Source organism: Gadus morhua, chromosome 19 (genome assembly GCF_902167405.1).
Source record: "Gadus morhua chromosome 19, gadMor3.0, whole genome shotgun sequence".
Taxonomy (NCBI): Eukaryota; Metazoa; Chordata; class Actinopteri; order Gadiformes; family Gadidae; genus Gadus; species Gadus morhua.
The window spans coordinates 287058-302748 of record NC_044066.1 but is presented as its reverse complement, the minus strand read 5'-3'; the positions used below and the strand labels follow the sequence as shown (position 1 = coordinate 302748).

The following is a 15691-nucleotide window of genomic DNA, read 5'->3' as shown; positions in this document are numbered from 1 at the left end:
GGTACTTTGAAATGGTAATGTGTCACACCACTACACTGCAGTAATGAATATCTAGTACTAAATACTTTGAAAAGGTACTTTGCCACACCAGGAGTACTACTATCCAATGATGCGGTATCTTTACTGTAGTAGCGTGTGCAGGTTTATTTATCACAAAAACATCACTACAGCGTGGAAACACATCCAGAGCACATCAGAGAAGAAGAAGAGCTAAGGCTCTGTAGCTTCATTTGATGCGGCTATGCTCTGTATCGCTTACTCATCCGTATTCGTACTACTGCACTTTCCGGCCCAAGTTAGAAGCCTGCGGGTGGACCGGTGGAGGCTATCCTGTTCCCAGGAGCCGGACTCTGATGGACTCAGAAACCCAACACTCCACTTAATGTTTAGTGATCCTCTCTGTGGCTCTCTCTCTCTTTCTCTTTTGTCTCTCCCTCTCCCTCTCCCTCTCTCTCTCGCTCTCTCTCTCTGTCTCACTGCTCTTGGAAGGTCTGAGAGGAGAGAGGTCGGAGTAGTGGAGGGATAAAGAGGAGTGGGAGTAGAGAGGATGTGGGAGGGGGAGGAGAGATGGGGAGGAGAGAGGTGGTGGCAAGGTAGATAGGAGGTGGAGGGAGAGATGAGATGGAGGGAGTTGGAGGAGAAGGTGAGAGGAGAGGAAGAGGACGAGGGGATGGAGAGGGAGGTGGAGGAGAGACTGAGGGGAGGAGGAAGACAGGGGGTTGACAGGGGTAAAGGAGAGTAGGTATTGGGAGGAGGTGGGGGTAGGTGTAGGGGGACGGGATATGGAGAGAGGTAGACCGGAGGGTCCAGGAACAGGCTGGTCAATGCGGTCGGCAAATGGAGATGTAGTCTAATGGAGGCCACTTAGACCTGTTTTAAATATGGTGTGGTTACTGTGGAGAAACTGATCCCTGCTATACACACTCCAACACAAGGCATACACACACAGTATTGCACACACACGCACACGCACACGCACACACACACACACACACACACACACACACACACACACACACACACACACACACACACACACACACACACACACACACAGTACTGTACACACACACAGGCATACACACAGTACTGCAAACACACACACACACACATACACACAGAACTGCACACATAGACACACACAAAGGCATACACACACGGTACTGCACACACACACCCACCCACACACACACAGTACTGCACACACACACACACACAGTACTACACACACACACACACACACACACACACACACACAGGCATACACTCAGAGTACTGCACACACACACACACACACACACACACGGACACAGACACACAGACACACAGACACACAGACACACAGACACACAGACACACAGACACACACACACACACACACACACCTATAACTGCACACAGGTAGACTTTTCTGCCGGCAATTTGAATTCGCCCTTCAGGTGGGTCTGTAGAGGAGCAATACATTTCTTCCTACTTCCGATCTGCTTCTATGGAAGCCAATCACCAAGCTCGCTTTTCCACCTGGTTTGCTATTGGCTGGTTTAACACAATGACGACAGGGAAGCGACGGCAGGCAAACAATTGCGTACAGAGTAATTTGAACTACGCCCGTTGCCTCCCCAGACCAACGTGTAATCTACTATTGGGCTTGGTCTGGCAATGGCCAGGCTACCACACAGGCACATACATACAAAGTCCTGCACTCAGGCACATACACACACAGTCCTGCATGCTCATGCGTGGTCACAGGATTGGGGCTGGATGCCTACAAGGATGCCTACAGATGAGACTAGGGCATTGAACCCACAACCTTTCATTTGGTAGTCCCCTAGTCTATCTTGGCCCTGCCCCGGTCTATCCTGATAAAATTAATCTATCATCATGTGATATATGTTAAACTGTGAAGTATTACATTAAGAAGTAACACAGACCCCCCCTCCCCCGCTTCTCTGTCTTCTCTGCCCCCTCAGGAGCAGGAGTCAAGCTACACCATCATCAAGTCCCAGCTGACGGAGATGGTGGTGGAGGGTCTGAAGCCGTCCTCCGCCTACATCTTCCAGGTCAGGGGTCAGGCGGGGGTGTGGTTGGGATTTGGTGAGCCCGTAGCTTAAGATGAAGCATCTGTTCCGACGCGGGTTCCATGTTAAAGCTGGGGTATGCAGGTTTCACCGGGCCTGGAGCTCATCTTACCTGGTCGTCCTCTTATAGCCGGGATCCTTCATGATTCCCTGTTCATCTCTGCGTTGGACTGTAACCTGTTGTTTCTGTCTGTCAGGTCCGGGCCAGGACGTCCGCTGGCTACGGAGCCTTCAGCCGGCGCTTTGAGTTCCAGACCAGCCCTTCCTGTGAGTATACACTGTGGCAACCCGGCACGGTGAGCGAACCACCTCCTCCCAAACAGGACACAACTTTGAGGGGAAAAGCCAAAAAAGGCATGTTTAATCCAGAACATAACAAAGTCTCTCAAAACACAAATAAAGTAAACCTGGGTGGTATCAATGGTCCCCTCCTTCGTGGGTGGAATCCCGTCACCCACGAGGACCGGTCTCTCCGTGCAGGAGCTCCAGGGCTGGGAGACCAAGAATGAGTGGAGAAGCGGGCTATTTAAGCCCTGCTTCTCCACCTGTTCCTCAGTTGCTCTGAATCTCCTTAATTGGCAACGGCCGCACACGCACACAAACACACGCACAAACACAGGCACACACACACGCATACACACACACACACACAAACACATAACAATGCACACACACACACACATATACACAGACACAACCATCCCCATATATTAAGATATATCGTTGTTAACATGCTGATCCTTCTATGATGTGATTGGTTGTCATTTAACATCGACCCTTGTGATTGGCCAGTGGCGGCGTCCAGTGAGCGGGCCCAGGCGTCAGTCGTGGCCGTAGCCGTCACCCTAGCCCTCGTCCTGCTGGCCCTGGTGGCGGGCTTCCTGCTGAGTGGACGGTAGGACTCACACACACACATACACACGCACACGCACACACACACACACACACACACACACACACACACATATGCACAGTGTGCAAACTATACCGCGGCTTTCGGGGGGGCTAACTTATATTGGGGGGGGGGGGGGGGGGGGGGGCTTGTGCGTGCCTCAGAGCGAGGACTTACTCAAAACACATCCATTATTACAAGCCTGTATGCCTACTTGCCTTATGTCAGCACATATAAGCACATATCACATCCAACCCTCCACACACATGCGGTTGAGCCAGCCGCTACATTTTACGTGCGCCCATATTGCGACCTTTACGGTAACTGCACAGAGAAGACAAGCTTCCGGTTTTCAAATTAAAATGAGTATTAAAAGGCAATTCTGACTGGTTGCGTTATTTATATTGACTTATTTGTTATTTATTATTATAAGGACCATTCAAAGCTAATAGAAAGAGGTGTGTCTTAATCAGCCTGTTTAGTCATGTGATCCACCACTGATTTGGAGTCATAAGGTCACATGACCTGGGCGCTATTTAGAGACCCCCCCAACATTTCACAAATCATGTTTTCAGGGGAGCTCATGTCTCATTAAGGGTGGCTGAGACCCCCCTGGCCCCCCCGTAGTTCGCACCCTGCATACGCATATAGACAAAGTCGTGATTCCACCAAGAACCTTTGCTCCCTCTACTTTTTAAGGACTTCGGCCCCCCGTGTTGTCTCTATTTCCGCCGCGTTGTGCAGACCTATGAGGGTCTGGCTAAAGGTCCTTTGCGTTAGGCACATAACAAATAAAGGACATGAAAAAGCAAGAAACACGGGGAGAAAATCATAATAACAAAAATGCGTTAACTGTTTACATCGGCTACGACATGAGTATTCAGTAATTTGCGGTAAGAATCATGGCAGAGACAACGACGGATTCCGACTTCAACCTCACAGTGAATACGAGCCATGCTCCCTTCCTTTGATCTATTGATCCTACGTAATTAGAGGATTCAATTATTAGGGAGTTTGAGCTTTAAACCAAGTTTAAAATAGTAAAATGAATGAAAGACAGTGGATGAGGGGGGATAGGAAGTGGCAGTGCTTTCTTCCATGTTTTTGAAACTATTTGTTTTTTAAGCTGTTTCCCGGTTCTAGTACTAAAAGTAGGCTTTAAATCTCTCGGAGGAAGTCGGTATCCAAAACCAAAATATTTTACCACCCTCATGTCATCAAAAGAACCTTTCACGTGCCGCATTGTCAGTAAACATTGGCTTGTAGTGCCGACTGCTACGAGATGAAAGATCAAAACATGTAACAGATAGTGATGATTATAGGTCTATAAACGTAGTTCATTACTACGGATGCAATCAGAGCACTGTGTGTGGTTTAGTGTCAGCAGTTGGTTTACAGCTGCAGACCTTTGAAGGGCTGGATTTACTCAACTGATCAGAGATGTTCAGCCCCTAGATTCCTGTACCAACCTAAGAACAGGGACTTTTTTGGGGGTCCGATAATGGGTCCAATAATGACCCACGGAATTATTTCCTGAGGGACGTTCCTGAGGTGGAACACACTATATAAACATACCCTGCTCTGCCGACCAGACCAGTGTGTGTGTGTCTGTTCTCAATAGGATCAGGTTTAAAATCGATAGCTTCATATTTAAACTGTGTTATCAGTAGCTATCCCCCTTGATGCTGTCTAAATATTGACAGAGTAAAACGGGTTCATTCACTCTTTCTCTTGTGCTCTCTCGCTCTCTCATTCTCTGTGTCTCTCTCTCGCTCTCGCTCTCTCTCTCTCTCTCTCCCTCTCGCGCTCCCTCCCTCTCACTCTCTCTCCCTCTCTCTCTCGCTGTCCCACACTCTGTCGCTCTCTTTCGCACTCCCTCTCGCTCTCTCCCTCATGCTCTCTCCCTCTGCATGCATAAATAGCTTCTATTTCACACTTGAGATGATTAGATATTTATTTTGTTTCGCCGATAGTTTCAAACACGCACACAGATACTACATGGTGAAAACAAAGAGAAGATGTTAGGGTATCACAAGCAGAGCTATTACTTCTGCATAACTACACAACAACATCAATTGTATATGGAGTCATTTGCTGGGTGCTGTCATCCATACAGGAGGTGTGGCTACAGCAAAGCCAAGCAGGACCCAGAAGAAGAGAAGATGCATTTTCACAACGGCCTCAGTAAATGAACCCATTCTGTATGTGTGTGTGAGTGTGTGTATGTTTGTGTGCGTGCGTGCGTGTACGTGTGTGGTAGTGGTTTATGTGTGTGTTTGTTCTCTTTTCTTCTACTTGCGTTAATTAATTAAATTAATTAATTAAAATCATTTTCCGTTCTTCACTATTATAAACTGGTTAGTATCAGTTATTATCATTATTTTTTGGGTCAGCATATCTTTCAATGTGTTAGTGCAGGGATTTCGACCAGAGTCGTGTGTGTTGCAAGTGTTGTGTGTTATTATCATTATTTTTAGTGTCAGTATATCTTTCATTGTGTTATTGCAGAGATTTTGTCACACCGTTCTGTGTGTTGTTGTGTGTGAAAAGTGTTATTTGAGTAAAGTTTACCCTGAATGCCGTCTGCAGTCAAGTACCCGGGGTTGCGTACCTACATCGACCCGCTGACCTACGAGGACCCCAACCAGGCGGTCCACGAGTTTGCCCAGGAGATCGACGTATCGTCCATATCCATCGAGAGGATCATTGGAGCCGGTAAGGCCAACCATATCAACCAGTTTGGAACCGACCCGTTATCTATTCCTGTTGTTTCTCCATCCTAATGGAGCATGACAATGGCACATCTTTAGTTTGATGTTGATGAGCCTGAAACTCTGTTTGGCTCAATGCGCAGGTCAGCGAGGAGGCAGAGCTCTGGGCTACAGCCCTTTCCTGGCAGTCCTTTCCCACACTGTGTCACACAGACGATCAAACGCTGCCGGGCCTTGGCAATCCGGATGTTATCTTCATCAGCTATGTGCACAGCATGAGACTTGTCAAACTTGTCAACGGCTGAAAGCTTTTATGCTCATTCATAAAGAGGAAGGGCACAGTGTAGAGTTTCCCAGGAGCAGGCTGGTGCAGGAATTGAGAAGTGCAGAGAAGTGTTCTATACTGGCCTGTTGTTCTTCATTTGACCTAGCAACAAGAGCATGGTCATCAGCAACCAAAGTTATCTAACAGCACCTTCTTCCAGTTTGTTTTTGGCCTCCACAGATTGAACCATACAAACTGTAGTTGAAGCTCATCCCAGTGCATGAGTCTTGCAGCAGGTCAGAGAACACCATGCTGTAGAGCACAGGCACACGGCCTTGCTCACCCACTTCGAGATTGTGAGCGGTTCAGAGAGTTCTTGCTGGCCGCTGACTCTGGCCTGTATGCTTTTGGAGTTTGCGCATCATGCTGTGGAACTTGTCTGGACACCCTTACTTGACCTTGACTTACCGTACATTGGGCTTCAAGGCTGACTGTTTCGAATGCTTTAGTTTAGACTAATGCCATGCATTAGCATTCTGTTCTTGGCAATTATCCTGTAGCTGCAAGGCAGTAAATACAGGAGTTACCGAACAAGCTGAGCTTTTAGACGTTCAAAAGGATTCTTGCCACTATTACACATCTGCGCTGGCACAGGGCTTTCTTCTCATAGAGATGGATTATAGAGGCCTCCTTGAACTCCTGGGGAACGGATTCTAACTCCACAGAGACCAAGAGGTGGGTCAGTTCACCAACCCAGCGAGGTCCGAGGCCTATAGATATCCCCGGGGAAGGCGTCGGACTCAGGGCTGTGCCTGAGGAGAGGAGCCTTAAGGCGTTCCTGTAGTCAGAAAATAACTACATAAACAGTTTAAAAACCAACCTGGTCTCACAGGGATCCGTGAAATGACCACGGACGCTTAACTCGAAATCCGTGGGATCATCACGGAAACACGCCGATTTCCGTGATTTGCGAACGGAATTCGCTCCAATGCAAGTTAATGACACTGATATTCCGTGGCACACACACAGATCCACGTTTCAACGAGCGAGTCGACCACGGGCGCTTAACTCAAAATCCGTGGTGGTCTCACTGAAACACCTAAATTGTCCGTGATGTGTCCACGGAATTTGCTCCAATGCAATTTAATGACACTGATATTCCGTGGCACACACACAGATCCCCGTTTCAACAAGCGAGTCTACCACGGGCGCTTAACTCAAAGGCCGTGGTGGACTCACTGAAACACTTAAATTGTCCGTGATGTGTCCACGGAAGTTGCTCCAATCAGGGGCGATTCGAGGGAGTGTGGGGGCCCTAGGCAGAGGATTGTTGACGGGGGGGGGGGGGGGGGGTATGGAGCGATTTTTTTTTTTTTGGCTCTAGTAGTGGCCCGGGGCCCCAAGCAATTGCGGGGCCCCAGGCAATTGCCTGGTATGCCTAATGGGATGCAGCGCCTCTGGCTCCAATGCAAGTAAATGACACTGATATTCAGTGGCACACACACAGATTCCCGTTTCAATCTGTGTGTGTGCCACAGTTGACCACGGCGGGGGCTTAACTCAAAATCCGTGGTGGTCTGACGGAATCAATTAAAGAGTTAAAATGTGTTTCTAATAACATTTCTAGCGAGAAATATACATTTTCCTTTCATCTTCAGCAAGTGAATGTGTATGATCTTTATTAATCTTTATCTGAATGGGAAATGCAATATTTTAGGACCGATTCACCATTAAAGTTTTTCTAATGACATTTCTAGCGAGAAATATACTTTTTACTTGCATAATCTTCAGTCAGTGATTGTGTCTGATCTTTAGTTTGATAGTTATTAGGACGATTTTATTGGCTCGCTTGCATGTTTCAACGACGTCAGGTTGCTAGGGACGCTGCTTTCGCTAAACAGCTCACGTTTTTTCTGCGGTTGTGTTTTTGAACCGTTACTTTATGTAACTTTCATTGATATCATCTTGTTAGAAACACATATATCTGAGAACCAACCCAGTCGCCAAAAGCATACGTTGACAGTGTACGTTTCCTGTGAACACTGGATTACGTCGCATTTCAACATAAAATAGCGTATTATACCTACAGTATGTATTGTATAATCTTTATGAAAACTCAGTCAGAACTATTAAACACCAGAGGATGGGCAGGGTTGGGCCGTGGACACACACACACACACACACACACACACACACACACACACACACACACACACACACACACACACACACACACACAATGCATTTCGCTGCTAAAACAACAAAAACAATAGAAGAAAAAGTTCCCTCAAATATTATTACTTTCCAAACATTGGCCAAAATGGAATATCTTTTATTTGGGCTGCTTCTAGGACATTTTGGGTGGATTTTGAAAGGTATGTGGGCAGGACGTTTTTTGCAGGACCTGGCAACCCTGCACTGTTGCACGAGGTGCAGAAATGCTCCGAAACCGATCTGGATCCATGGCCAAAAGACTTGTATGCCCAACCCCCCCAAGTTTCGGGCAGGAAAGGCCCCCCCCCCCCCCCCGTTTTTCCACCACATTCTGAACCATTAGGTCTTGCAGGCAACACTTCTGAGGGGCTTTGTCCAAATGACAGTCCATTTGGGGAAACTTTTTTTCTCCAAGGGCTAGAACTCCAAATCTCGGATATGTCGTTCTCGGGGCCCTGGGAAATGTGTGTAAACACTTTAGCATCCCTAGATTGCTATCTCGAAAAGGCTGGAAAAGGGGCGTGACCTCAGGGGAGTTTTTAGTCCCAATTTTTTGTGGGATGGAGGTGTAAATTTGTGGCTTAAGGTGTGCAGACACTGCTGGCCTGTGGCCACATTTTTGGAGTCTGGGGTCAAAAGGAGCCGGCACCACGCCGATTATGAGATAGCAAAAAGTTAATGTTTATTTCTCTCATAACTTTTTGTCATTATTAAAGAGAGGCCTGATTCTCAGATATGCATGTTGGATGGCTAGGGTGTAGGTCTTGGAAGAACTTCAGGCCAAAATCTTGCAAGCGAGCCGCTGGGTGAGGTGCAACGAGATGGAGCACTTGCTGAGTAATTTCCTGTATGGCTGGAGCCACAGGTTGAAGCGTATGTGTCCTTTGAGACCCCCTTTGATCTATAAGAGACCCCAAGGTACAGCTTACTGAAATGTTCTCGACTCAGTCACCTATTGCATCACTTCCTTTAGGGCTTCGGCCTCCTAATTGATCATTGTAGTATAATTGAATGCCCTCTTTCATATATATGATACCTCCACCACTGGGACGTGGCAACAATTCTCCAAATCCATATGGGGAGGGGGGGATGCTTGTGGACAGTAGGGGTGTACATAAATAGGAAGCAAACTCAGGAGAAGGAATGACCTCTCACAAATATTTATTTAATAAATTGTTTCAAATAACCCTGCCTCGTTAAATCAATGAGCTTGGTGTTTTGCTTTCAAAAATAGGTTATAGAAGAATTCTAAACTGCAGAAAATAAAAACATCCAAGCTGCCTCTTAAATATACCATACAAGTCTTTTGCCATGGATCCAGATCGGTTTCGGAGCATTTCATCACCTCGGGCAACAGCGCAGGGTTGCCAGGTCCTGCAAAAAACGTCCTGCCCTGTTCAAAATCCACCCAAAATGTCCTAGAAGCAGCCCAAACAAAAGATATTCCATTTTGGCCAATGTTTGGACAGTAATAATAATTGAGGGAACTTTTTATTTTATTTTTTTTGTTGTTATGGCAGCGAAGTGTGTGTGTGTGTGTGTGTGTGTGTGTGTGTGTGTGTGTGTGTGTGTGTGTGTGTGTGTGTGTGTGTGTGTGTGTGTGTGTGTGTGTGTGTGTGTGTGTGTGTGTGTGTGTGTGCTGTCCTCGGTGGGGTGTGCTAACTCCAACTAGACAGTGAGCTAAACTCTCTTCTATTGATGAACATGAAGAATGCCTTGAATTCTTGTTTGTAGATTTATTTTCATTCTTCACATTGTATTGAATCCATGTAGATAAGATCAAGAGATCAAAAGATGAAAGAGAGTGAAACTAGAAAACAAACAACAAAGTATTGCAATTAGTTAAGTCACCTAGTTTCCTTGAACAATACCTTAAGTATAGAAATCACAATAAAGCTAAATGTTAACATTTCTTAGAACTAACATTATCTTGAAGGCCACGTGTTGAAACTAACATGCATAGTTAACATTCCCGATTAGTTAGCCTTATAACTCCGTTTTTACATCATGTAATTAACATACAAATGAGTCAACACAGCCACAACAAAGATACGATACGTACAAGCGATGCCTCTGCTGGGGAACCAACATGCAAGAAGCCTTTCTCTGGGGTAGTGACCGTCTGCACTCCCAATCAACCTGCCATTTCTAACGTTTTCTACGCGCGCATTCTAACGTGATCTAAACTATTTTCCTTCCTGCTTCCTGTGCAGCTCGAAAATACAACGTCAAAATAAAAGTCTGGATGGAACACAAATTTAAAGCATTCAATTCAAATGAAATGCCTGAAGGGCAGAACACTCCCCGTCTGACCTTAAAGGTCACTATGAGCTTTTAAATGTCTCTGTCCTTTAACTACAGTCTTTTGGCAGAAGGAGAACTACTTCTGACACAGGTCTTAGGAACACCTTCGGAGAACCTTGATCCGATGTCCTGAGCTCCACCTTCCTTACTTTGCTGTCTCTCTCTGGAAAGACAGCTGTGATCATCGCCATAGGCCACACGTTGCGTGCGGCTTGTTTGTCCTTCAGGAGCACAATGTCCCCTTCTTTCAGGTCCCGGTGGGAATCTCTCCATTTCCGGCGGGCTTGCAGAGTGGGAAGGAACTCCTGACGCCAGCGACGCCAGAATCTGTCGGCAAGGGCTTGGACTTGTCTCCATTGTCTGCTGAGAAGATCCTTGTCTGTGAAGTCTCCGTGCGTTGGGTTCTTCTGCACCCCTCCCTGGGACATATCCTCAGTCAGCTTCATGAAGCCTTTGCAAGGTTTGAGAAAGGTGGGTCGGCCATTCTCTAGCACATTTGTCTTGAATGTGCCCACAGCCGGCCTATGTGCGTTCCCTAGGCACACGTCTCCTACTATAACCCATCCCAAATCAAGTCTTTGTGCGAAGGGGGCATTGTGAGGCCCACTCACTTGCTGCCGGACTTTATGAACCCTAACAATGTCTCTGCCTAGCAAGATGAGGATCTCCGCCTTGGGATCGAGCTCAGGTAAGTGCGGTAAGTGCGACCCCTGACAGGCTGCGTCAGGGGTCGGTATTTCGGAGCGGTCGATGAGTATGTCATTACACTCAATTAGTGATGGTAGTTGTAGGCTGGTCTGCCCATCGAGTGATTTGACCTGAAAGCCCTCTGCCTTTCTGCCTGACGTCTCAACTAGCCCAGCACAGGTCTTGAGTGAGTAGGGGAATGGTTGGCCCTTGATGTTGAAAAGCTGGAAGAAGTCTGATCGCACAAGTGAACGGTTACTTTGATCATCCAAAATCACGTACATGTTGGCTGCCTTCTCACGTTGACCTTGTGGATATACTCGGACCAGACAAATCTTCGCACAGGATCTTGCTGTTCGACCTGGGCCACACACCTGGGTACAGTGTGAGCTGATGGCTGATGGCTGATGGCTGCTGATGGCTTTTACTTTACAGTCTCTTGCAAGATGGCTAGCTGAAGTGCAGCATTTGAAACAAATCCCATGCTCTTTGAGAAGGCTTTTTCGTTCTTCGAGAACCTTCCCTCTAAATGTTCTGCATTTCCTCAGCGCATGTGGTTTGTTGTGAATGGGACAGTTTTTCTCTGGCCCATCAGGCTTTCTCTCAGGTGAGTTTGCAGGTGGGTCTTTACCTGGAGAGATGTCTGTCTTGTGGACAGATATTTTCCTCCCATAACTGTTAGAGGCTACTTTGTCTGACTTCAACCCGTTGCTGCTTACGCATGAAAGAATAAAACTGGGGTCATTTCTCCGGCGTGCTTCATGACAGATGAAATCGGCAAAGTAATCAAATGGAGGGAAGTGGCCGTTGTTTTCTTCTTTAAACCTTGAACCTACTGTTAGCCATTTTTCCTGTAGCCCATAAGGGAGTTTCTCCACAATGGGCCCTATGCCCCTGGCTGTATCCAGGTTGACCGACTCTGTTCCTAGCCATTTAATCAGCAGATCCAACATTTCAGTTGTTGTGAGTCCTAAGCCTGTAGTAGCATTACTGAATGATGACTGCCATGCTAGATAATTTTCAGGTTTATCATCGAATTGGTAGAGACTTGTACTCACTAAATCACGACGAGCCAGGTATCGTGCCAGGTGTTCTGTTTCAGGTGCCACACTTGCAGTGGATGGAGCATACATGGGTACGTATGATGGAGCTGTTGCCTTAAATGGTGATTTGTGAGGATGATGTGTTGTCTTGGGTTTTGTGGGCTGTCCGTTACCTCTAGCGGGTGTTGTGTGATGTCCATTATCTCCAATGTTCGTTGTTTGTTGTCCATCGCGTCTTTCCTTACTTGTATGACCTCCATTGAGTGGTGCGCTGATGTGGGTTACATACCTAGATTTAGCACTGAGAAATGGCTGCCTTGGTGTTGCATCATGCCTAGATGGTCTGTAGGGAGTTTCATCCTCTTTTATCTCTCCCTGTGGCTCAGAGTTGTGCTCTGGTGGAGGGGGCCATGTGACGTAGCTTGCGTCTGATAGGGCTACTCCAGGTGATGTGGTATGGACGGATACCCGAGTCTGTGATACGTCAAGCCCAGCTTGTGCTTCAACATATTCGTTAGTGCGTGTTGCAATTTCATTTTGCAGATCTAGTGAAGATGGATCAGTCCTGATCGAATCTCCTATGTCTAGTTCAGCTGCTTCTAGTGCCTCGGCTTGGGCAATAGTTGCAGCTACCTCTCTTTGAAGTGCGAGTGCGCTCAATTCAGCTTCCAGCTTGGCTTTACCTAGTTGTAGCTCGGCTTCCTTCTCTGCTTTTTGTACCTTGAGTGTCACCTCTCTCTCTGCAAATGTTGCTCGTGCTTTCGCCGCCTCTGCTTTAGCGCGCGCCCTTACTGCTGCACTCGATATCGATGAGGAAGAACTCTTTGATTTTCTCGTATGTACAGATACATTAGAATTCCCGGCTAATTCCATTTTTTCTTATCTTGCTTCTTTGGACGTTGAAACTCCAGTTGAATAACGCTTTTTCACTGTACTGTCCTCGGTGGGGTGTGCTAACTCCAACTAGACGGTGAGCTAAACTCTCTTCTATTCATGAACATGAAGAATGCCTTGAATTCTTGTTTGTAGATTTATTTTCATTCTTCACATTGTATTGAATCCATGTAGATAAGATCAAGAGATCAAAAGATGAAAGAGAGTGAAACTAGAAAACAAACAACAAAGTATTGCAATTAGTTAAAGGGGACTTATTATACCACCAGGTGTGAGTGTGATTAGCCTTACAAGCCGTTTCGAAAATCTGCCTAATATGACATCACTAGTGGGTGTGTCCACCTAGATCTGTGCTGGATAGATGAGCAATGTTTACTTCAGTCCACTGGGTAGGCTGGTAGATAGATCTATCCAGCACAGATCTAGGTGGACACACCCACTAGTGATGTCATATTAGGCAGATTTTCGAAACGGCTTGTAAGGCTAATCACACTCACACCTGGTGGTATAATAAGTCCCCTTTAAGTCACCTAGTTTCCTTGAACAATACCTTAAGTATAGAAATCACAATAAAGCTAAATGTTAACATTTCTTAGAACTAACATTATCTTGAAGGCCACGTGTTGAAACTAACATGCATAGTTAACATTCCCGATTAGTTAGCCTCATAACTCCGTTTTTACATCATGTAATTAACATACAAATGAGTCAACACAGCCACAACAAAGATACGATACGTACAAGCGATGCCTCTGCTGGGGAACCAACATGCAAGAAGCCTTTCTCTGGGGTAGTGACCGTCTGCACTCCCAATCAACCTGCCGTTTCTAACGTTTTCTACGTGCGCATTCTAACGTGATCTAAACTATTTTCCTTCCTGCTTCCTGTGCAGCTCGAAAATACAACGTCGAAATAAAAGTCTGGATGAAACACAAATTTAAAGCATTCAATTCAAATGAAATGCCTGAAGGGCAGAACAGTGTGTGTGTGTCCACGGCCCAACCCCGCCCATCCTCTGGTGTTTAATAGTTCTGACTGAGTTTTCATAAAGATTATACAATACATACTGAAGGTATGACGTGCTATTTTATGTTGAAATGCGACGTAATCCAGTGTTCACAGGAAACGTACACTGTCAATTTTGGCGACTGGGTTGGCTCTCAGATATGTGTTTCTAACAATATGATATCATTAAAAGTTACATAAAGTAACGGTTCAATAACACAACCTCAGAAAACACGTGAGCTGTTTAGCGAAAGCAGCGTCCCTAGCAACCTGACGTCGTTGAAACATGCAAGCGAGCCAATGAAATCGTCCTAATAACTATAAAACTAAAGATCAGACACAATCACTGACTGATGTGCAAGTAAAAAGTATATTCATCGCTAGAAATGTAATTAGAAACGCATTTAATGGCATATCTGTCCTAAGATATTGCATTTCCCATTCAGATAATAAAGATTAATATAGGCTACGGAACATTTCACCAAATGCTGGGAGAAGGTCTCGCCCCCTGTTGGTGCTATTCCTCCATTCATTTAGATGAGCGGAAGAAAGCGTCTACTCCTCACGCTTTAGTCAGGCAAAGCGTGACACTGAACACGTCTTGCGAGGTGGACCAACGCTTCACGCTTTGGTGTGATACCAGGTCGGTCTCTCTCTCTCTCTTTCTCTCTCTCTCTCTCTCTCTCTCTCTCTCTCTCTCTCTCTCTCTCTCTCTCTCTCTCTCTCTCTCTCTCTCTCATACACACACACACACACACACACACACACACACACACACACACACACACACAAAATGAATGGTTTGACATTCCGTTGTGTGGAAGACGAAAAAGGTGCAACCGTGCTCTGGGACACGATTCAATAGATTAACGGTTGTGCGCATGAGCACAACGAGTCGACCAGGTCAACTCGTTCGGTGAAACGGGGATCAGTGTGTGTGCCTCGGATAATCAGTGTCATTAACTTGCATTGGAGCGAATTCCGTGGCCACATCACGGACAATTTAAGTGATTCCGTCAGACCACCACGGATTTTGAGTTAAGCCCCCGCCGTGGTCAACTTTGGGCTGTGGCACAGACACAGATTGAAACGGGAATCTGTGTGTGTGCCACGGAATAACACAGTGTCATTAACTTGCATTGGAGCAAATTCCATGGCCACATCACGGATAATTTAAGTGATTCCGTCAGACCACCACGGATTTTGAGTTAAGCCCCCGCCGTGGTCAACTTTGGCACACACACAGATTGAAACGGGAATCTGTGTGTGTGCCACGGAATATCAGTGTCATTTACTTGCATTGGAGCAACTTCCGTGGACACATCACAGACAATTTAAGTGTTTCAGTGAGACCACCACGGATTTTGAGTTAAGCACCCGTGGTCGACTAGCTCGTTGAAACGGGGATCTGTGTGTGTGCCACGGAATATCAGTGTCATTAAATTGCATTGGAGCGAATTCCCTGCGCAAATCACGGAAATCGGCGTGTTTCCGTGATGATCCCACGGATTTCGAGTTAAGCATCCGTGGTCATTTCACGGATTCCTGTGAGACCAGGTTGTTAAAAACATCAACTGTTCAACTTCAAAAACATTCCA

The 15691-nt window shown here is 46.3% G+C and overlaps 1 protein-coding gene and 2 long non-coding RNA genes across 4 annotated transcripts in view; 1 reads left to right on the top strand and 2 right to left on the bottom strand.

The window, feature by feature from the left end:
* Positions 1 to 15691, top strand: part of epha5 (EPH receptor A5) — a 108242-nt gene that overhangs the window by 76882 nt on the left and 15669 nt on the right. Inside the window, exons 7-11 of one of the 2 annotated variants that reach the window (XM_030341500.1) lie at positions 1971 to 2060; positions 2276 to 2345; positions 2871 to 2973; positions 5087 to 5154; positions 5560 to 5685. In XM_030341500.1, coding sequence (XP_030197360.1) covers positions 1971 to 2060; positions 2276 to 2345; positions 2871 to 2973; positions 5087 to 5154; positions 5560 to 5685 — 457 coding nt within the window. Of the gene's footprint in view, positions 1 to 1970; positions 2061 to 2275; positions 2346 to 2870; positions 2974 to 5086; positions 5172 to 5559; positions 5686 to 15691 lie in introns of those variants that run through there. The other variant, XM_030341501.1, reaches the window with a different exon arrangement.
* On the bottom strand, positions 9882 to 10294 carry LOC115532045 (uncharacterized). Its single transcript, XR_003973980.1, has 2 exons — positions 10223 to 10294; positions 9882 to 9970 (listed from the first exon to the last, which is right to left on the bottom strand). It is a non-coding gene; the product is annotated as an uncharacterized LOC115532045 (long non-coding RNA).
* LOC115532044 (uncharacterized) lies at positions 13211 to 13918 on the bottom strand. Its single transcript, XR_003973979.1, has 2 exons — positions 13830 to 13918; positions 13211 to 13299 (listed from the first exon to the last, which is right to left on the bottom strand). It is a non-coding gene; the product is annotated as an uncharacterized LOC115532044 (long non-coding RNA).